At 44.8% G+C, this 21,724-nt stretch overlaps 1 protein-coding gene across 2 annotated transcripts; it reads left to right on the top strand.

Moving 5' to 3' along the window:
- Positions 1-293: 293 nt before the first annotated feature.
- Positions 294-17,292, top strand: AAR2 (AAR2 splicing factor). 2 transcript variants are annotated; one of them, XM_010960779.3, is made up of 4 exons: positions 294-506; positions 3,208-4,017; positions 7,136-7,365; positions 15,974-17,292. In XM_010960779.3, the coding sequence occupies exons 2-4, from the start codon at positions 3,261-3,263 to the stop codon at positions 16,139-16,141; spliced, it is 1,155 nt and encodes a 384-aa protein (XP_010959081.2). In that variant the 5' UTR covers positions 294-506; positions 3,208-3,260; the 3' UTR covers positions 16,142-17,292. The 2 variants fall into 2 exon arrangements, with proteins under 2 accessions (XP_010959081.2, XP_045376925.2); XM_045520969.2 differs by lacking the exon at positions 294-506 and adding an exon at positions 530-730.
- The last annotated feature ends 4,432 nt before the right edge of the window (positions 17,293-21,724 follow it).

A 21,724-nucleotide genomic window follows, 5' to 3' on the forward strand; every position in this document is an offset into this window, starting at 1 on the left:
GGCATCGATGTGGTGACTACTGTTGCTGAGACTGGTTCCCTCTGGGCTGGGTTTCTGAGGCTCTGCCCTAGGGCTGAGAGTGGTTGGAGGCTGAGACCCGGTGATAAATGGCCAGCTGTGATACTGTTACTCTGATAGTGATTGGCTGACCAGGATCATGACGGAACCTCTGACTGTGGCTATCTGGCAGTCACGACCTTGATCTCAGCTTCTGAAACCATGAATAATTGAGACCGAAAAACCATGGCTGGTGGATGTGTTTCTGGAGCAGGATATAAAATGCATCGTTTGATGAAAGTTATTATCCGCGGTTCGGGAGCTAAAATCAGTTACTGAAAGTAGCAAAAGGCAACTTTTAATAGGGCGGAACTTGCAGGCGCGGGCCAGTCCTTCCGCGACTGAGGGATCTGCCCGGCCCCTTTCGCCGTTGCTCCCGTGCGGCGCCAGAGCGGGAGAACTTCCGGTGCGCTTCCCTGGTTCCTGAGCTTGGGGCAAGGCCGAAGTCGGTGAGTGCGGCCTCTTGTCCTCTTTTAACTGCTCTGCTTTCGTTGTCTGTGTGGCCCCGGCCACCCCTTTTCCCGGCTCGGGATCGCGGAGGGCCCTGAACTAGCCAGGTCTGCGGGGTCCCTCTCTATGGGCCGGAGGTGGGACCCATTTGTCTCTGTAGGCCTTTCTTCCTGAGAAACCGTCGCCCGACACACCGTGGCCAGGACTTCTTGGGACGCCCGGGGTAACTTGCTTTTTTCCTAACTTTAGAACTTGTGGCCCCGGAGACCTTGGCTCCGTTTGAAGTAGTTCTGTCCTACTCTCTGTAACTTCAGATAAGGTCTTTTCCCTTTGTTTCATGTCTACAAAATGGATATCATGCTTTTATTAAGTGAATGCTTACCAAGCGTCTAATGTGTGCTAGAGATACAAAAGACTCCCGTCTTTCGGAGGTGACAGCCCTCTATTAACATTTGCAAAATTGCGGCTGTGATGAGTAAAATGGAAGGATTCACCGTGCCATGAGGGTATATGACAGGATACCAGACCTATCCCCCAGGTCAAGGAAGTTTTACTGAAGAGGTGACTATTGAGCAGAGATCAGAAAAATGATTTGAAAAAGAGGGGAGGGAAGACTTTTCTATCCCGGGGAGCTTCCTGTTCGAGGATCTGAAAGAGGCTAATGTCTGGAACAGAATGCTTGTAGGGGAAGCATGGTATGCTACAAGCTTGAGGAGTTGCCAGGGCCCAGACCATGCAGGCCTTATAGGTCATAGTAAAAATTTCAGTTTTCTAAGAGCCACTCAGAGGGTATTAAATGTGAATGGTGAAGTGTTTAGATTGGCACTTTGAGAAGGTTACTTGAGCTGTTGGATGGAGAAGGGATTGGAGGGGTGATTGCTCCCTGAGTGAGGGACATGGTAGTTTAGAGTAAGGTGGTGGAGAGAAGTGGATGGATATGACTTTTTGCATTCCAGGGCATCTTCTTTGTGCCAGGCCATGTGCCAGCTGCTAAAGATACAGTGAAGAGAATTACTGTCTGGTGGATTAGAATGAAAGGAATGTCGATATCAAGGAGGAGCACACAGATGCCACAGGGAAAATGGCTAATTGATGAGCAGTTATTTTAAATGCAACTGCTGTTTATTTAGTAAATACTTATTAAGTACCTTCTGAGTCGAAGGTTGGGAATAGGAAGATGATCTAAATTATTCAGATCAGTGGCTTTCAGACTTTGACGATTGTGAACTACAGTAACAAATACATTATAGGTTGTGACCAAGAATCCTCACAACACACAAAACTTCAGAAAACAATACTTAGCTTTACAGAAAACAATACAGAGCATGATGTGCTCTGATTTTTTAAAATTCTGTCCTTTTATTTTAAAAAATTAATGCTGTTCGAGATCCTCTAAATTGATTTCTTAACCCACTAATGGGTTGTGACTCGCAGTTTGAGAAAAATTCTGATTTAGAGTGAGAGTCATTTGTGGTGGTTTTGGGATTAAGGCAATAAAATATGGCCTTAAGATTTTTGAAAAAGTGCTGGCCTTCCTTTCCTTATGGTTTTATTTTGTTTTGTTTGTTTAAAATAAAATGAATAAAAAGGATTAAAGAGGCATCTGGTTCTTTGTGAAGATTTGGGGTATTGTTTTTACATCTGGCTAGACTGGAAGTGCCTAGAGGGTGGTAACTGTCTTACTCTGTGAATGTTTCTTTCAGTGCCCAGCGAAGATCCTGTCACAGTGCAGGCACTCCGGGATTATTTGGCTGAATTGAATAGGTAGCTGTCTTGGGACTAGAAGGTTAGATAATTGTTTGGTTTAAATTAGTTCACGTTGGAACTATTCTAATAAATATAGAGGCAATGCCTATTTGCTTACAGAAGTTTTACCAATATGTCTTCATGGGTTGTTCAGAGGTAGATAAAATAAATGTTCTAAGCTCTTTCTCTTATAAATACTGATCCGAGGCCAGCCATGCCAGTTGAATCCACTCTGAGTGAGTAGTCCAGAGCTGCCACTGCCTGTGGACTGTTTGGGAGGTTGTTTCACTCCCTGGACTTTAGTGTTTTGACAAGTAAGAGGAGGAGGTGGGTGTGGTTGTGGTTGTGGTTGAAAAGGTCTCCACTTGCCAAACCTGTGAATTTTGGATGCTAGGCACACACTTTCCACCTTCTGTCCATTTCTGGGCTTTCCCTGGGGCTTACAGAAAACTGGGTGGGTGCTTCTCAACTCTTCTGGGACTTTCCAGCAATAGGCTTTAGACAGAGTTATAGTTTAAGACAGTTTAGACAGTGTTAGAGTTTAGAATGGGTTAGAAATTTTAGTATAGTTTTGTTATAGGAGGCTTTCTCCACCTTCCTCCTCTGTTGTGAGAGAGAGATCTGAGAATAGATCTTGAGTGAACAGTGGAAAGAACCAGAAGGGCAGGGTACCCAGGTTCTAATTGGGTCCTTGTGTGACCTTAAGCGTGTCACTTTTCTTTAACTGATGTCTTTCTAGCTGTGAAGTGAGTGTTCTTGTTCATTAAACCAAAACACAGAAACTCTCTTTTAAGTCCCATTTTCTTCATCTGTAAAAATGATGCAGGGTTGTGGTGAAGATGAAGGGAGATAACTATGTCAGGGGTCTAATTCAATATCTGGCACATAGAGAATGTTCAGCAAATGAAGCATTCTTCCCTAGGTTCTGATTAACTCTGATTTATTTTTTTTCAGCTATTCTGGAAGACTAGAAAAGTTTTTTTTCTGGATCACCGACCACTGGTCCCATGGCTGCCATGCAGATGGATCCTGAGCTTGCCAAGCGCCTGTTCTTTGAAGGGGCCACTGTGGTTATTCTGAATATGCCCAAGGGGACAGAATTTGGCATTGACTACAACTCCTGGGAGGTGGGGCCCAAGTTCCGAGGCGTGAAGATGATCCCGCCAGGCATCCACTTCCTCTACTACAGCTCTGTGGACAAGGCCAATCCTAGGGAGGTGGGCCCTCGTATGGGCTTCTTTCTTAGTCTTCAGCAGCGGGGGCTGATGGTCCTGCGCTGGAATGCAGTCCGGGAAGAGGTAGACCTGTCCCCAGCCCCAGAGGCTGAGGTGGAGGCCATGAGGGCCAACCTCCAGGAGCTGGACCAGTTCCTGGGACCTTATCCATATGCCACACTTAAGAAGTGGATCTCACTCACCAACTTCATCAGCGAGGCCACAGTGGAGAAGCTGCAGCCTGAGACTCGGCAGATCTGTGCCTTCTCAGAGGTGCTGCCCGTACTGTCCATGAAGCACACCAAGGACCGGTTGGGGCAGAATCTCCCCCTCTGCGGCACTGAGTGCAAAAGCTACCAGGAGGGCCTGGCCCGGCTACCTGAGATGAAGCCCAGAGCTGGCACAGAGATCCGCTTCTCAGAGCTGCCCACACAGATGTTCCCGGCAGGTGCCACACCGGCAGAGATAACCAGACACAGCATGGACCTGAGCTATGCCCTGGAGTCTGTGCTCAGCAAGCAGTTCCCCAGCAGCCCCCAGGATGTGCTAGGTGAGGAGGAGTGAGGCTCTTTGAGAGTGGGCCAAAGGAAGGGTATAAAAAGGGGGGCTTTAGAACAGGGAGTACATCTTGGGTTATCTGGTCCAGTGATTCCTAAATCTGACGAGTAGGCAGTCTTACCCAGTACGCTTGTTAAAGATACAGATTCCCAAGCCTTACCTCTGGAGGGTGGTTCAGAAGGTCTAGAGTGGGGTCCCAACAGTTTGTCTGTCTACGTAACAGACAAGCACTGTAGGTGAAGCTGATATAGGCAATCCTGTGCTTCGGAACCAGTGGTGTGGCCCAGCCTCCACACTACTGCATTTTACAGATTAAGGTCTATGGAGGGAAAGGACATGGCTGACTCAGTGTTGTGGTTGAAATGAGACCAGAGCCCAGGACTCCTGGTTCCCAGTCCCAGCCATGTCCCTGGGGGCCTTTTATCTGTCCCCTCAGTTAAGCTCCTGACTCTCTTAAGGGTTCAGCCAGAACAGTGATTTTTTTTTTAATTGTTACAGTTTTTATTGTTGTTTTTCCCCCTTATTACAAAAATAACATGTTCATCCTAGAAGAAAAACAAAAATAAAATTCCAAATTCCACTACTAAGAAATAACCATTTTTTAATATTTTGTTGTATTTACTTTCCATCTTTTAGATATGTATTTTTCAGGTGGTTTTTTAAAAATAACATTTACCTTTTTTATTTTATTTTTTTTGGTTTGGGGAGGTAATTGTGTTCGTTTGTTTAGTGGAGGTACTGGGAATTGAACTCAGAACCTCGTGCATGCTAAGCTTGGGCTCTACTGCTGAGCTACACCCTCCTCTTCAGTTTTTAAATATATTTCTGTGTTTCCTTGTAGTCCTTTTAAATTCAGTTATATGTTGGTGTATGCGTATGATATTTTCACAAAAGACAAGATTACAATATATTATGTTGTAATTTGCTTTAATATAAACGTTTTTCCATGTCACTGAAACTCACTTCTCTTTAGTGGCTACTTAGGTTCCATAGTTATTAAACCAGCCTGTATGAACCATAGTTATTGAATCCGTTGGTGGATCTTTAAGATGTTCCTATTTTCCCTATTATAACTATTGTCTAATGATCCTGCTCATGTGTCCTTTTGCCTATGTTTAGGGTGGGAATTATTGGAACAGAGTGTGCGTGTTTCCGGAGGAGGTTGTGCTTCCTCATCAGCTGGTTGATGATAAGCTGTTGCTCATCACTTTGACATTTGACCTGGCAATTTAGCCAAGGCCTCTTCCAAGTGAATGGTTGAAGAATGACATCTTATTTCAGTTTATATTTCTTCAGTTACTAGTAACAGCAAACATTTGTCACAGCTTTAATAGCTATTAATATTTTTTCTTTTACAAGTTGTCCAGTATTTGCATATTTTTCTATTGGAAGATCAGTGAGAATTTTGAATATAGGGCCTTTTATAGAAATTGGCTCAGCTGATAAAAAGGGACATTTTAAAGGGTGTATCTTTTCTTATTTAATAAGTAACACTTAAAATTCTGGCTTAAAAATGGACAGAAATCCTGTTTTCTACTTCTGAAACATTTCAGTTCTTCAGAGTAATCTTGTGAAAAAGTCTGTTGCAGGGATCACTGTATCTTCATGACAGCTCTTTGAAATTATTTCTGATCTCATAATTTAATTTTTGAGTAGGCCAGAAATGTATTAATTTAAATAAATGCCCTAAATTCAGAGAATAAGCTTGTATTTTCTCAAACTAACCAGGTAAAGCCAATTGAAGAAGCAAATCATTAACCTCTATCATACAAAGAAAATTTTACTGTATTTTGAAAATATTCATCAAATATCCAGACTACCTAGACCAGGTAACTATTCACAGAAAGCAAACTTAGTTCCACAAGGCTTGGAACAGGAAACTAGTTTTTCCAGGTCTCTGGAGGTGACAGAGATCAGACACCATGTGTTTGAAGAGGTATTTACTGTTGTTCTTTTTATGGCCCACATGTAGGTATGCCACAGAAGCCCTCCTTAAATTTGAAGTCAGAGAGAATGTCTCTGATCAGTAACAGTATGTTTTGGCAACCAAATTTGGCAGACACCCAGCTGCTTGCCCAAAAACAATGGCTTCTGGATTATTAGGTCTCTTTGTTTGAGACAGGCATCTGGTGGAAATGTGGGATAATAACTAAGATTCCTTGAGTGCTACTTTGTGCCAGGCATTATGCTAAATGCTTTATATGTGCTATATTGATTCATTTAATCTTCACTGCAAAGCTCAAATAAGGAAATTGAAGCATAAACAGATTAAGTAACTTGCCCAAGGTCACACAGCTGTGAAGTGGTGGAGCTGAGATTTGAACCCAGGCAGTTTGGCTCCAGAGCCACAAGCTACTCATAGAGATTAAATCACAGAGCCCTGTGATCAAACAAACAAAAATAATTTGGCTGGCAGTCTAACCCTGGAAAAGTACTCTTGAATTTTCCTGTTCTAGGAGGCTCTAGGACTGTTCCCACCCAATAGGAAATCTGGTTTATCTTTCCTCTGTTCAATTGCCGAGCATTAGATATGTGACCTTGGGCAAGTCTACTGACCTCATGTATAAAATGAGGCAAATACCATCTTCTCTGACCACCTTGTAGAGTTGGGCTGAGGATTACATGGTGTAATGACACATTTCCCCAACCCTGAAGCTGACTATCTGTATCAGAAACACCCGAGGAGCTTGTTAGAGCTTCAGATACTGAGGCCCCATCATCGGTCCTCATCCAGGATCTCTGGCGGTGAAGCTTGGGCAGCTTTAGTTTTCACAGGTTCTCCTAGTAACTCAAATGGGCAGCCAGTTTTGGGATTCACTTGGCATAATATCCATGGACTCATTTTGTCAACTTTTTAAATGCCAGGCAAATACTAGATGTACCTCTGCTGTTGCAGTCTGATTTTATAGAAACCCAAAACTGATTTGGTTTCTCCTTGCATTTCTGCAGGTTTTATTGAGTAGCTTCTAGGTACAAAACCCCTTTCCAGGTCCTGGAGGAGTCACAAGGACAGAAAGCCCCATTGCCAAGGCCCAGTGCAATTGATGGCCTAGGAGAGTCAGCTGCTACTCCTCTCCCTAAAGTTCATTTCTCCTCTCTGCTCCTTTCAGGTGAGCTCCAGTTTGCCTTTGTGTGCTTCCTGCTGGGGAACGTGTACGACGCATTTGAGCACTGGAAGCGGCTCCTGAACCTTCTGTGCCGGTCAGAAGAAGCCATGGTGAAACACCACATACTCTACATCAACCTCATCTCCATCCTGTACCACCAGCTCGGTGAGATCCCCGCCGACTTCTTTGTGGACATTGTGTCCCAGGACAACTTCCTCACCAGCACCTTACAGGTGAGCAGTCTTTCAGCTGATACCCCAGTGGGTCAGAATTAAGGCCAGGGTCTGAGAAAGTACCCTCGGAAGCTTACTTTTTTGTTTCTTGCTATTCTTTCCTGAACCAAGTTTTCTTCATTTCAGTTTCCTAATCTTAGGCTGTTTTTTGGTTCTGTCTCTCCTTGGTTGTGAGCTCCTTAATGCCAGAGCCCCTCTCTCTGTGCCACCTTCTCCCCAACTCTCCTCCGGAGTGCCTAGCCCTGGGGTACTTGGAATTTGAATCAGTCCCACCACTTGAGTTACTTAGCTCAAAACAGTTTTTCTTTCTCTCTCTCTGTAACCATAAGTTGCTGCAACCCAGTAGGACAGAGTTTTGAAGCTAGTTATTCCCAGGGAAACATCTGCAGCTCCTTAGATCTCATTTAAGCATTAAAGTAACTTTGATTTCCTTTTCAAACAAAATGTGCCAGTTTCTGCAGAGATTCTCTGACAGAAAAAAGTGAAATTTGCTTTTAACTCAGCAATTAAATTTTCATTATGAGTGGTAATTAGGGAAGAAGCTTCAAACAACTTACAATCTTCATCCTGTGCTATTTCCTCCCTTTGCAAACAGATTAGCTTCCTTTATGTTCTTGAGACAACCTCTGTCACTCACATTTTGTAACTTTTTCAAGTATGGAAGAGGCAGAAGCTGCAAGCTGTTTCCATACGTTCTGCTCCATGACTGCTTTCTTCTCCCTGTACATGAGAACCCCACAGGGCCTGCTCCTTAAAAAGTGGCGATTCACTAACCTCCCACTCCCACCCAGGGTAAGGAAAGGAATGAACTTACTAGGTGCCTGTTGGCATTTAGTAGGCACCATGGTTATCTCTTTATATAGGTACCCTCATTTAACCTCTCTGCAGCACTGTAAGGCAGGGAGGATTATTCCCATTTTATAAGTGAGAACACTGAGACTCAAAAAGGTTAAGTCATTTATGCATGGTCACACAGCTAGTAAGTAATAGAGTCAGGATTTGTACCCAGGCCTGAGTCTTGATTTAAGACCTGTGCTTATGCCCCTGAGTACTGAATACAATGTAGATCCCCGCAAAAGATTCTTGACTGACATTAGGGGAGACACTATCAAGGATCACAGGTACAGAGCTCTTCTAAAACAGACATACTGTTGGAAGAGTCCCTGTGATCAGGCAGCTGACATAAAACTCTGGGAGTTGAAGGACTTGTGCGGAACACAGAGATGAGTCAGTCAAGCTGATGGTTTGAGCTTGGTGTATTCCACTTCAGAAGAGTTATAAAACTGCCCTTTCATTGGTTCTTGATATAACAGAAAAATTAAATCCCTTTATCCTTCCTCTGCAGGGGAAATCCGCCCCACAGTTACTGGGTTATGGGTTGCAGAGCAGTAGGATGCATCAGCCTGCTAACTCGCCTCTGGCAGTGGCTGTGGCCCCTGGGAATATGTGCTACCCTTGTGATGTGCGTTAATGCTGCTGTGCAAACGTAGGAGGGTCACACTGCGTTGTTGGCTGTCCCAGCCATTGTCAGCACAGCCAACAGCTGAGCTCTTAATTGCCGCAGCTTCGTCGCCAGCAATGATTTACGAAGCAGAAAGGGCCCAGCTGGATTTCTTGATGTCCAGGTGGGGTGTGCAAAGCTGATGGTTAGAAGAATTCTGTCTTGGGACTTCTCACCAAAAAAATTTGATGTCATTATTTGGAGAAATCTGGGACGTGTGCCTTTAAAACAATATATCAACACGTGTTTTTGAGCATCCTTTCTTTATATACAACACTCTCCTGAAAGTGTTGAGGAATACATATATGAGTTAGCCAGGGTTCCTGCCCTCAAGGCATCTCTTCATTGATTTAACAGGTATTTGCTGAACACCTGCTGCATTCAAGGCCCTGTTCTAGGATGGGAAATATAGCTGTGAATAAGACAGAGGCCCTGACTTGTAGTTCATATTTTGGTGGGAAAATAAACAAACGAATTAATCAGATAAGTCCAGATAGCACTCAGTGTTTTAGAAGGCAGCCCTGCTCCGGTATCATTTCCCTAACCCAGCCCTTTTCATCTCATCTAGACTGCGTCAGAGTTTATCAGCTTCCATGTTTACCCCCGTCAGCCCATCTGTCTCCCATGCCACCACCAAAATGCACCTCTGATCCTATTTCTGTGGTCCTTGTTACCTAAAAAGTTAAAAGCCCAAACATAGGTCATTCTGATCTGGATCCTAACCTGGGTGTTTTTAAATGGACAGAGTGCATAATTCCTGTGGCAGTGTAAATAGATGACCCTAATATGATAGGTGTAAACAGTGAAGTCTGATCAAAGGGTATTAGGAGCACCAGAAGGGGATTGGTTCATTCAGACTGAGGTTGAGGTTTGAGGAGACAGAGAAATGGCTTTTTTGTGAAGGGGGCATTTGACCATGAGCTTGAAGGATGACACAGATTTCAACAGGCAAAATGTGGAAGGGATATTACAAAACTTTTTTCTATTTTTTCTGATGGAGAGTTACATTGATGCCATCTTGGCAGTGAGATCCAATCCGCTTGCACGCAGGCACTCACTTCAGGTGTTTGTGAGTGAATGAATCAGCCCATAAAAGTCTTCCTCAGCCAGCCGCCTGCTCTCTCCCCGCAGGTAGTCAAGTACGTGGAACTGGCTTTCTTACTTAGCAGTTTAAATGGCTACTACCCATGGAGAGGGACTGGTGTTTGTGTGTGTGAGCACTTAAAGACAGCCACATTAGTTTGTATAAAATCAACTACATAATGCCCTCTGCCATTAGAGGCCTTTTTGAATAGATGCCACTGGTTTTTAAAAATCCCGTGGATTTAGTTTGAATAAAAATTATTTGTTTTACAAAAATAGATACAGTTTTTCCTTTTATTTAAAGCAACTTGAGTCATCATTATTTGTTTAAAACCAATGAAAGGATAATCTGAATTTAATAGTATGTTATAAAGTGAGTTATTTGCAAAATAAAGATTCTTATTGCTGATTGCATAGCATTTAGGCGTAGTCACATACCCTGTTTTTTTTTTAATACTTTTAGTCACATAGGCCTTATAGGCTTTCCAGCTTCATTTCTTGCCAGTATTCTAAATGCTAGTGTCCATCTTTAAGTCTTGAGGGAAAACACTAGCTCTGACAATGATGTCTATAGTACAGGCATACCTTGGAGATACTGTGGGTTCGGTTCCAGACCACCACAATAAAGTGTGTATCACCAAGAGTGAGTCACACAAGCTTTTTGGTTTCCCAGTACATATAAAAGCCATGTTTATACTATGCTGTATAGTATGATAAGTGCAATAATAGCATTATGTCTAAAAAAATACTTTAAGAAATACGTCGTTGCTAAAAAATGCTAACCATCATTTGAGACTTCAGCGACTTGTAGTCTTTTTGGTGGCGAAGGGTTTGAAATATTGCGAGAATTACCAGAATAGGACACAGATGCCAAGTGAGCAAATGCTCCTGGGAAAATGGCACTGATAGACTTGCTCGATGCAGGGTTGCCACAGACCTTCAATTTAAAAAAAAAAAAAGCAGTATCTGTGAAGTGCAATAAAACAACATATGCCTGTATTTTTATCATAACACCAGCTATGATAAATTTCACCTACCTACTCCTACACCTCCTGCCGTCAGCTATCACTTCTGCACATTTACTGTGCGTTATTTTATTTAGCCTTCACAACAATGCTGGAAGTTAAGTATATAATCCTATTTTACAGGTGAGGAAACAGGAACAGGGAGGTCACATAATTTTGCCCAAGGTTGCCAGAGCAAGTGGATGGCAAGACTGAAGTTTGATTCTAAAGCCCACTGCGGTGGGCTCCCATATATGATTACAGCCCTTGATGAAACAGACCAAAATCTTTAAACTGACCTCAAGACATGATTCCTCCTCTTTGCCTTTGTGGAAATCATTGTGGAGTGATAGTCTTGCTTTTAATACCACTTTTTTCTAAAATGTACTACCTCTGGCTAGTTTTATTCTAAATTGAATAATCATTTGGGAATTGAAAAAATTAGGAAATTTCATCTTTTTGGTCTAGCCAAAAAATAGGATAAGAAATGACTCAGCTACCTACGGTGGTATTTTGAATTTCTCAAGGTGACCTGACTGAACTCAATTTACTTAACTTGAGTTTAAGAGAAAGCTTTCACATTTCTGACTAAAGTAATTTACAGTTTTACAATATATACTAAACGATAAAAGTATTAATACCTTTTTTACATTTGAAGAAAAATATCTGATAGGTGTGCTTTTAGTTTTAGATAAATGCAGTTGTTTATGAAGTATTATCCTATTTCAATAGTATTTTTTAAATATCCTGGATTAACCTTACAATATTAAGATGGTTCATTTCTCAGTGATTTTAAAAAGTGTTTACTTGATTTCATTTTAGTAAATAAAATAACCAGATCATTACTAAATTTTCTGAAGAAGGCATAAAATTAATCTAAAAACAAGAGAATCAAAGTAAATTATTGTTTGAAAACCAAATACTGTCTAAACATTTCTTCTGAATTGTGAGTTTTAAAAATACCAAGTTTATAAACTATAGAGACAAAAATAGATCAGTGGATGCCACGGTCTGGGGACAATGGGAGGATTTGATCACTAAGGGGCATTGTGAGGGAATGTTTTTGGGGGTGGTGAAACTGTTCAGTATCCTGGTTGTGATAGCATGTGGGCCTTCAAACTCACAGAACGGGATGCCAAGAGAAAAAGCAAGCATATATCTATCTTGATTATATAGTGGTTTCATGAGTGTATATACTTATCAAAATGAATCAAACACTTAAAATGGATGAATTTAATTGTATGTAAATTGTTCCTCAATAAAGTTGATTTTTTAAAAAGTCAACTGGCTGTGCCCTGGGTCCTAGAGGCCTGCAGAGGGGACAATTCCAGAACCACCTGGTCTCCTAGCCCCTTGGCTCCCCACAGGGCATTGCTGAAAATATCAAGGATGTATTAAGTCTATGTCAAGACTAAAAGAAGGTCTTGGTAGGGAAGAAAGATTTCGATTTCCCTACTTGGACTCGATCCTGCTTGACATTTATCACCATTCTCATCTGTACAATGGGAATAGTAATTTCCTGTCCTACCTCCATGTTTGTAGTAAACATTAGACTGACAAGTTCTTTAAAAAGGACATAGCACTTTTCAAAAATTAGAAGCCTAATTTTTCAGACTGAAGTCTTGTGTGAAACCTGCCTCTAGCTGATTTACCCCCAGACAGTGTTTGAGGGGTGGGTTGGAAGGATGAGTGATGAGAATGAGCCCAGCCATTCCAGCCTCTCACTGATGGCCATGGCCACGTGCAGGGCAATCCCTCCGACTCATTCATATCTGTTCAGTGAGCATCCTGTGGGCCCTTACTCTGTGCCAGGCCCTGGGCTATCTGCTGTGTGGGTCACATTGATAATTAGGAAGTGACCCCTACTCTGAAGGGGTACGGATCACTGTGATGCAAGCAGAGTGTGAGAAATGCCATAAAGGAAGCTCAGGCACAGTTCTGGGGGACAGAGGTTAGAGCAGTTCCATTCAGCTTGGGCTTTTATAAGAGGCATGTCACAAGGAGCTGGCTCGTGAGCCGGTAGCGTTCAGGAGCCTGGTAAATAAGCCACCTCCTCCCCAGGACAAGTCCCTTATTCTGTCTAGCACCATCATATAATTATCACAATCATTTGGTTCAAGCACTGTGCAAAAGGGGACCAGAAATGGATTTTCATAGAACCTATGGTTTTCTTCATCCTTTCATTAATTAAACATCCTTTTTATATGTCAAACATTGTACTAGGGGTGGGATGCAGGTATGAAAAGGAGTCTCTGCTTTGGACTTGGCCTCTCGTCTCTTGGGAGAGCTCGATAGTAAGTGGACTTCCCCTGACTGAGGGTGAGGCCCTGTTCCACATAACCTTGGGTGCCAGGGGAGCACAGAGGAGCACCTGCTCCGTCTGGCCTGGGAAGCCATCCCAAAGAAGGTGGTGGCTGAGCTAAGCCTGAGCCACTAGTAGAAATCAGTAGGTGAAGGAGGAGAAAGCAAGGATGGAAGAGTGTTATAAGCAGAGGGAAAAGCACGTGTGCAGAGAGGCATAGAAGAAGCAGTAGAGCATGTCTAGGCAGCTGCTCGACGTGGCTGGAGAGGAAGGGGCTATGTAGAGAGCAGTACAATTTACTATGTAAGAAGGGAGGACAGGAAGAGGCCGATTCAGCGGCAGTCTCCCCAGAACCTCTGGGGACAGACCCATGGGTGTGCAGGGCCTCCAGCGCTGATGCTGTGTGAAATAAGGCTTCTCTGCTTCCTGTACCAGGCACCCCCGCAGAGTTCAGCCAGCTCCACATTCAACGCTCCAGAGCAAGCTCCATTAGCTGCATACAGACAGGCCGCCGGCTTCCCCACTGCCCTCTTGCTGCCCAGCTCACACTGCCCTCTAATTAGTTATCGATCTGGTATTTTGTTGTGGCTATGCTTCCTGATCCTGTATTTAGTTGATTCCCAAGTAATGAAACCAAATTCTGTAAGCCCCCTGCCTTCTGTTTCTGCACCCTCCTCCCTGTTACTTCTGTTCCTACTACCACCCCACACAGTGGCTCTAACCAAAGACCACTGACAATGTGCCTCGCTCTTGCTAACAGAAAGATGGTGGAGAAGTGGGTGGAGGGAGGTTGTTCCTGAAATCAGCCACAGAGTACACCTGTTACCTTTTCAGGTCAAAGCCCCTGGAGCCCAGATTCCTTCTGTAGTGGTCTGCAGGCCAGCTGTGGCACAAGGGTGATGTGGATCAAAGAGCTGCTCATGCCCCTGTATCTGTGGGGTGGTCCTGCAGGGAGCCGACGAGAAGTCTGGGAAAAACTACTCCTTCCTTTCTGGTAGTTTTGACCCAGCCATTTAACTCCACTCAGCCTCCACTTCTGTAAAAACCAGCATCCTAGTATGTCTTCCCAGGGCCTTGTTGAGGATGCATTGGAATACTCTGTGAAACTTCTTTGAAAACAGTAAAATAGTGTGAGAAGGAGTAATGGGTTTGCTGTCATTCTTAGAAGAGGTTGGGATCCAAGGAAGTCTGGAATGCAGTTTCAGTTGTAGAGAAAGTTACTGTTCTGTCCCTGCCCATGTTTATATTAGATGAAACTGAATGTAAAAGGACATCAGAACAAGGGATTAATATCAGAATATATAAAGAACTCTGATGACTCAAAAACAAAGAAACAAATCACCTGGTCAAAAATGGGCAAAGAGCTTGAACAGACTGTTCTCCAAAGAAGATATACAGATGGCCAATGAATACATGGAAAGTTATTCGACATCGCTAATCATTAGGGAAATACAAATCAAAACCACAGTGAGATACCACTTCACACCTATTTGGGTAGCTATTGTAAATAAACAAACAAACACAGACAATAACAGATGTGGGAGAGGATGTGGAGAAATTAGAACCTTTGTTCATTGCTGATTGTAAAATGGCACAGCCACTGTGGAAAACAGTATGGTGGTTCCTCAGAACATTAAACAGAATTACCTTATGATCTAAAACCCCCACTTCTGGGTATATACTCCACAGAATTGAAAGCAGGGACTCTATAAGAGATATTTTTACACCGTTGTTCATAGCAGCATTATTTATAATAGCCAAAAGGTAGAAACAACTCAAATGACCAGTGACAGAGGAATGGAAAATAAAATGTGGTTTATACATACAATGGAATATCATTCAACCTTTAAAAGGAAGGAAATTCTGACCCATGCTACATGAGTGAACCTTAAGGACATTATGCTAAGTAAAATAAACCAGGCACAGAAGAGCAAGTACTTACATGATGTACCTAGAGTAGTCAGATTCATAGAGACAGAAAGTAGAATGGTGGTTACCAGAGGCCAGAGGAGGGGGAATGGGGAGTTAATGGATATAAAGTTTCAGGTGAGGAAGAGAAAAAAGTTCTGGAGATGGTTGGTGGTGATGGTTGCATAACAGTGTAAATATACTTAATGCCACTATTAAAATGGTTAAAATGGTAAATATTATGTATATTTAGTGCAATTTAAAAAATAATTTTAAAAATGGTTAAAATGGTAGATTTTGTGTTATGTATATATTACCACAATTTTTTAAAATATCAGAATTTTAAGAGGAATAGAAACCTCAAATTGGCAGCCGGTGGCCCGTTTGGATTAGACATTTAGCATTTCAGCTTCATTGGCTTAGGCCTGGGACTTTATAGGATCCAGGGGTTTATAAGCCTCCCATACCTTTCTTAGTACCTGCTGGTGTAGCTACTACCTCTTCCTCTAAGTTATTGCCCAGGGCCCAATAGATCTTAGAGGGCAGGGCCAAGGTGATGGCCCCACTGGCCTTACTCTCAGTGGGGCATTTCTGCCCAGGATAGTAATTTTCCATTCTAGTCCTGTCCCAGCTTCTCAACTGGGCTTGGACCTTCTTTTTTGGTTAAGGGGGAGCACAGCAGGTGTCCTGGGCCTGTGCCAGCAGCAGCTGATCCACCTGCCCCAGAGAGCTGAACACCATGAGGAAATTTCCACAGCTTTTTCGGCCCCTCTGTGTTCTCAGGAGTGACTTATCCTCTGTTCTCTGTAGGTTTTCTTTTCCTCCGCCTGCAGTGTTGCCGTGGATGCCACCCTGAGGCAGAAAGCTGAAAAGTTCCAAGCTCACCTGACCAAGAAGTTTCGGTGGGACTTTGAGGCGGAGCCTGAGGACTGCGCCCCGGTGGTGGTGGAGCTCCCCGAGGGTGTGGGGACTGGCTAACTAGGAATGCTCTGGGCCAGGGGAGGCCCCTTTCCACACGGCTGCAGTCCTGGCTTCTCCATTCATCCGTTCTGTTGAGACCTGCCGGGGCAGTAGCCCCACCAGGATCTGCAGAAATAGAGCCAGAATTCCCTCCTTCACGAATAAATAAGTTCCTTCAGTGCCAGAGAGGCTGTACCCCATCCTGAAGGCACATTTGTGGGTTCCCCATCAGCCTGGCCTTGGTGCTAACCTAACTGAATTCCAGTTGGGCTCTTGGGAGAGACCTGCCTCAGCAGCAGCCTACTTCTTCCAAAAGGGAAGAAGTTGAGCTTATTCCATAGAATGGTTAGAAAACAGGAAACCTTGGGCTACCCAGGAGTCTGAGATGTCAGTTGGTGACTTTTTTTCAAAGTTAAACAGAGGGTGATAGGGAGATGGGCCAGAATTTCTGCCTGCATCTCACTGAGCAGAAATACATCACACCAAACATGGGCATGTGACCTCTCTGGAGGCCCAGATTGGAGAGGGCATAACAGAAGACAGTTGGGTTCTGATGAGTGGTCAGCCTTTGCTTTCTCCATCTAAGTACCTTTCTCCTATCCAGAGGCCTCAGTGAGTAGTCATTCAAGATTATTGTGGTCCCTGACCTCAGGGGCCTTGCTAGTCTCACACCCCTCCTATCTGCTCCCTTCTGCGGCCTCAGACCCACAAGTGGAACTTGGCAACAACCCTTCTGGATGGCCCCATTACTCACCAGCGCCACCATGACTGATTGATGACCTGGGATTCAACAGCAAGAGGAAGATTCTTGCTCTGCATGGGCTTCTTTAGCCCTGTTGAAGTTCTGTGCCTTCATTCAGAGCTCCAGAGATGACCTGGTCGGCCTAGATCTTCCCAGTTGTGCTGTGGTGCTGTCAGCCACGGGCATGATGATGCTCTGTTTCCCGGGGGTCCTGAGGATGTGCCTGCACGCACACCAGCCCTGGCACCCTGACCTCAAACTGTTGTGTTATGGTCAGAGTCCCTGTGCCATTCTTTTCCAGGACTGTAGCTCACACCAGGTTTCTGAATGAGAATCCCTGCTGGTTAAGACTTTGGTTCCACTTGTTTCCTTGGAGTTGTTTTTCCAAGAGCATAATGTACATTAAAGTCTTTGAGTTGAGACTAAATCCCCTTGTGTGAGTCCTGCAGTTAATCTTCCCAGTTCCCAGCACAGCTAGACACTGTCCCTAAATGCACATGTCCTCCCTCCCAAGCACCAGGAGACCCTGCTCACCCTCTGCAGGCTCTGGAGGAGGCAAGCGGCCAGCCATGTCTCCTCTCACCAGTCGGGCTTCCGAGATGGGCACACCTGAAGGAAGTATCGAGGCCTTGTATCCATAGAGTAACCAGAAGTTTTTCTTCCCAAAGCCCACTCAGAACCACCTGGGGAGCTTGTTAAATGTGCAGATTCCAAGGGAGTAAAGCCCTGATCCATGCAGCAACATAGACAAACCTTGAAAATACTGTGCTGACTGAAAGAAGCCAGATGCAGAGACCACATGTTATATGAATCCATTCATATGAATCGCCCAGAGTTTACAAATTCATAGAGAGGATTACCACGGGATGGGAGAGTGGGAAATGGGGATTGACTGCTAATGGATACCAGGTTTCTTTTTGAGGTGATGAAAGATTCTGGAAGTAGATGTTGACGGTTGCCTAACCTTATAAATATAGTAAAAACCACCAAAAGTGTACACTTAAAAATGGTGACTTCTGTGGTGTGTAAATTATATCTCAATAATAATTTATGAAAGTTCAGACTCCCAAGTCTCTACTGGAATTCAAAGGCAGTGAATCTGGATGTGGCATGCTCGGTTTTGAGTTACTACCTGGAAGTAACAGCTCTGCAATTTAGTACCTGGAGCTCCACTGGGACAGAACTTGTCTCCCACTGGCTTTGTCAGGGCGGCACCTGGAAGTTGCATCATGTGACCTTGCTCTCTAAGCCTGTTGGTCTTATGTCTACACAGACACTCCCTCTCCGTGCACCCACACAAGTGTGTCGAAGAAAAGTAGCTACTATTTACTAAGTGCTCTGTTACTTCACTTAATCCTCGCACTAGGTGGTAGGTGCTATTATTATCCCCATTTCACTGATAGGAAAATGGGCTCAGAGAGCGTCAATCATTTTGCTAGGCCCCCCAGCTAGTAAGGACTGAGGACGAGTTAAGCCCAGCCCGCGGTGTCCATAGCATGTGCTCAGCACTGCATTCACTGCTGTGATGTACTTTCCGACCCCTGCGTGTCCAGGACAGCCTTCCCCTCTTCCTGATTCCTGAGATCTAGCCTTGGCCCTCTTGACAGCCAGCTGTGTGACCTTGAGCAAGCCACTTAACATTCTCTGGGTCTCAGTGTACTTGTGTATAAAATAAGAGAGTTTGCTTGAATTGGGGGTTTCTGGCATAGATAACTCCAGGCTCCCTCCGGCTCCCTCCACCCAAAAAATGGACCCTTGTGTTATTTTAAATGTTTTCAAAAGGGAAACTACATTTACACAAGATAATATGGCTGGGCTGACAAGAAAAAAAACAATAGATCTCTTGTTTGGGGCTAGAGTGACATCGACTCTGTGTCTTTTCCTGCTTGTCCCAGCTGGCAGTCCTCTATGTGTCTTTGATGAATAAGAAATGTGAAAATAAATTAATTATTACTTAACACTTGCAGTATTTTTGGAAGGCAGAAGCCTTCCACACTGAGAACCAGTGGCATTGCTGATCTCTAAGCTCCCTTTTAGTTCCAGCACATCTAAAAGTGAAGCTATTGGCAGGACCTGGCCTGATTTTAAAATCCCCTCAAACACAGGCCTCCTGGGGTCTGGCTCTTATTTGCAAGGCTGCTTTATCCTATTAACAGAATCAGCAGAGGTAGCGACTTTCCAACCCCTTCCGCTGTCCCTGTGACAAACCCTCGCTGCTCTGAGCCCGTTCCGTCTAATTTCTCACCACTTGAGCAGTGGAGGAGTCCCCGCCGCTGTTTGCCTCTTACCATCGGTAATTATTTTCCCAACGTCATCCCCTTGTAAATACTATTTAATATTCTCAGGGCGCTGTGACATGTTGGTTTCTCCAACTAATCAGACTTCAGCTTGACCAAGATGCCATCCCCTGCTGGAACGGGGGGTGGAAATACAGAGAGAATGCTGTGGCAAAGCCATCACTGAGTCACGTCCTCCAGGTTTAAAGCAGGACAGACTCGAGAAGCTCACCTGAGCTACCTGCTCATACTGGGGGCTACGTGGTCCTGTGAGTCCGCAGAACCACCCTTGCTGACCATGGCACTTCCTTTCCTCAGGGAATTCACATCTGGCCCAGGCAGGCTTTGTTTTCATTAGACCCTTCTAGATCCTTCTGTTTCTGCAGTATCCAACATCTCCGGTGCTGGCTCATTCTCCCTCCAAACCCTGGGCTCTTGCGTGGACCGGACTCCCTGCTGAGATGGGTTGAGCGCCAAATATAATGTCAGCTGCTCTCTGCTAGGGGGAGGGGAGGAGCGTGTCCAGCCCCTCCCCCACCTGCTAGGCCTCTGTCCTTTGTCCTCAATCTGATGCTTACCTGGGTAGACTCAGTAGATTTCTCTGGAAAATAGGGATCCTCAGGGTCCTCAGGCTGTCAGTTAAAATGCTTGGTGGGAGGAAGGCGGGAGGAAGGCGGGAGGAAGGCAGGAGGTGTAGGAGGCTTCCCAGTCCAATGTCAGGAGGCCTGTTCGAAAGCAGCTCCACAGGTGTCTCTTCCTTGGGTCTCTCTGCCTTGCTTCTTCCCTCCCCAGATTTCTCCATTTTCCCTCTGTCCGCCTCCAGACGTTTTTACCGGGCTCAAGTCTGGACTCTACACATCTAAGAGGATGCCGACAGATGGAGTTACATCTTGAGGAGAGGGAGCCATTACATGAGAAGCAGTCAGAGAAAAATGTGGGACCTTCACTAAAAAGCAGAGAGGCTGGGAGAGCTGTCTTGAAGGAGGAGGTCTCTCATCCTTCAGAATGCAAAGCTGTGACCCATGGGACAAATTGCAGGGGGCAGAGGTTGACCGTGTTCCTCCTTCACCCAGTTAATACTTTCTAAGTACCTGCCCCTGTGAGCTTAGTGGGGCAGGGGAAGGCAATAATCTTAATAAGTAGATTGTTAGAGTGTGTTAGTTCTGAGAAATGCTTTGGAAAAAAATAGAGGAGGATAAGAAAAATTGAGAGTCCCAGCAAGGTAAGAAGATATATTGCAATTTAAATGAGGTGACATTTGAGCAGAGATTTGGAGGAGGTGAGCAAGTGAGCCCTGTGGGTATCCAGGGGAAGAGTGTTCCAGGCAGAATGAACAGTGAGTGCAAAGGCCATGAGGCAGGAGCATATCTGCTGTGTTAGAGGAACACCACGGGGTCAGCATGGGGTGAGTGGAGTGATCAAAGGATAGAATAGAAGGAGAGAACATCTGGAAGCTTACAGAGGGATCAGATTGTCCAGAGCTTAGGGGCTATTGTAAGAATGTTGCATTTTACTCAGTGAAATGGGGACCCATTAAAGGGTTTTAAGCAGAAGAGTGACATGGTCTGACTTTTGTTTTAACAGGATCACTAGCTGCTGTGTTGCACACAGACTGCATGGGGATGGGTGGAAGCAAGGAGACCAGTAAGCAGGCGAGTACAATAACCTAGGTGAGGGCTGGTGCAGACTCGGATTGGAGTGGTATCAGGTATGCATGCCAAGGCTAGATTCATGACTCAGATCAGGGATGGACTGGATGCCTTTCAAGGGTCTTCTAGCCTGATAACCCCTCCTTCTCTGAAGTCTCAGAATCTTGGCAGAATACTGATTTGTATCCCCTTACTCCACCCCTACCCACGAGCCCCCTGTCTGCGGTCCCATCAGGAATCTGCCATCCCTGTCTGTTCGCAAATGTCCCTAGTACATTCAGGTAGGTGGGGCAGTGATGAAGGACTCAGGAGGGCTGTCACAGGAGTTCTGGACAGTGTCAGGGAGGCAGGGGACTCCACAGCTGTGCTGAGAAGCAGTGAGTCAGGGCCATGTAGACTGTGGTCACACCGTCAGCACCCATGTGGCTGTTCTTGCTGCCAGTGGGCAGTGAGGATGGCATACTTGCTGTTCAGGGTTCTGGTGACCAACAGAGAGTTGAGGGCTGTTGGTACTAATTTGTCCTGGTCAGGAATCATTCACACACCCACCTCTACCAGGGAATGTCCATGGACTTTGAGGTGAATCATATGAGGCTGCATGGATTGGGGCCTCCCTCCTTGCTGCTGAGCATGTGCTGGGTCCTTTGCCATGTTCAGGCAGAGCCCCGGGTCTTCAAGGAAGGTCTGACCATTCTTCATCATACAGACAGTGAAACAAGGCTCAGAGAGGTGAAGCACAGGCTAGCGAGTCTCAGAGTCAGAATTCCAGCCTGTCTGCGTCCAGCACGGCCCTACCACTGCGCTGCTCTCCTTAATAAGGTCGGTTACATAATCTGTGATAATTACCAGTGGATCCAAGGCTGCCAGCCTGATAACTAGCAGTGTCAGACTCTTACAAATGTGGTGGGCAGCCTCCACTGTCCTCTTGCTAATG

The sequence above is a fragment of the Camelus bactrianus genome, chromosome 19 (genome assembly GCF_048773025.1).
Source record: "Camelus bactrianus isolate YW-2024 breed Bactrian camel chromosome 19, ASM4877302v1, whole genome shotgun sequence".
Classification (NCBI taxonomy): domain Eukaryota; kingdom Metazoa; phylum Chordata; class Mammalia; order Artiodactyla; family Camelidae; genus Camelus; species Camelus bactrianus.

Coding starts and splice junctions, on each gene's coding strand:
- AAR2 (XM_010960779.3), top strand. CDS start 3,261: ATGGCTGCCATGCAGATGGATCCTGAGCTTGCCAAGCGCCTGTTCTTT. Junction 4,018..7,135: donor CAGCCCCCAGGATGTGCTAG/GTGAGGAGGAGT, acceptor TGCTCCTTTCAG/GTGAGCTCCAGTTTGCCTTT. Junction 7,366..15,973: donor TCCTCACCAGCACCTTACAG/GTGAGCAGTCTT, acceptor TGTTCTCTGTAG/GTTTTCTTTTCCTCCGCCTG.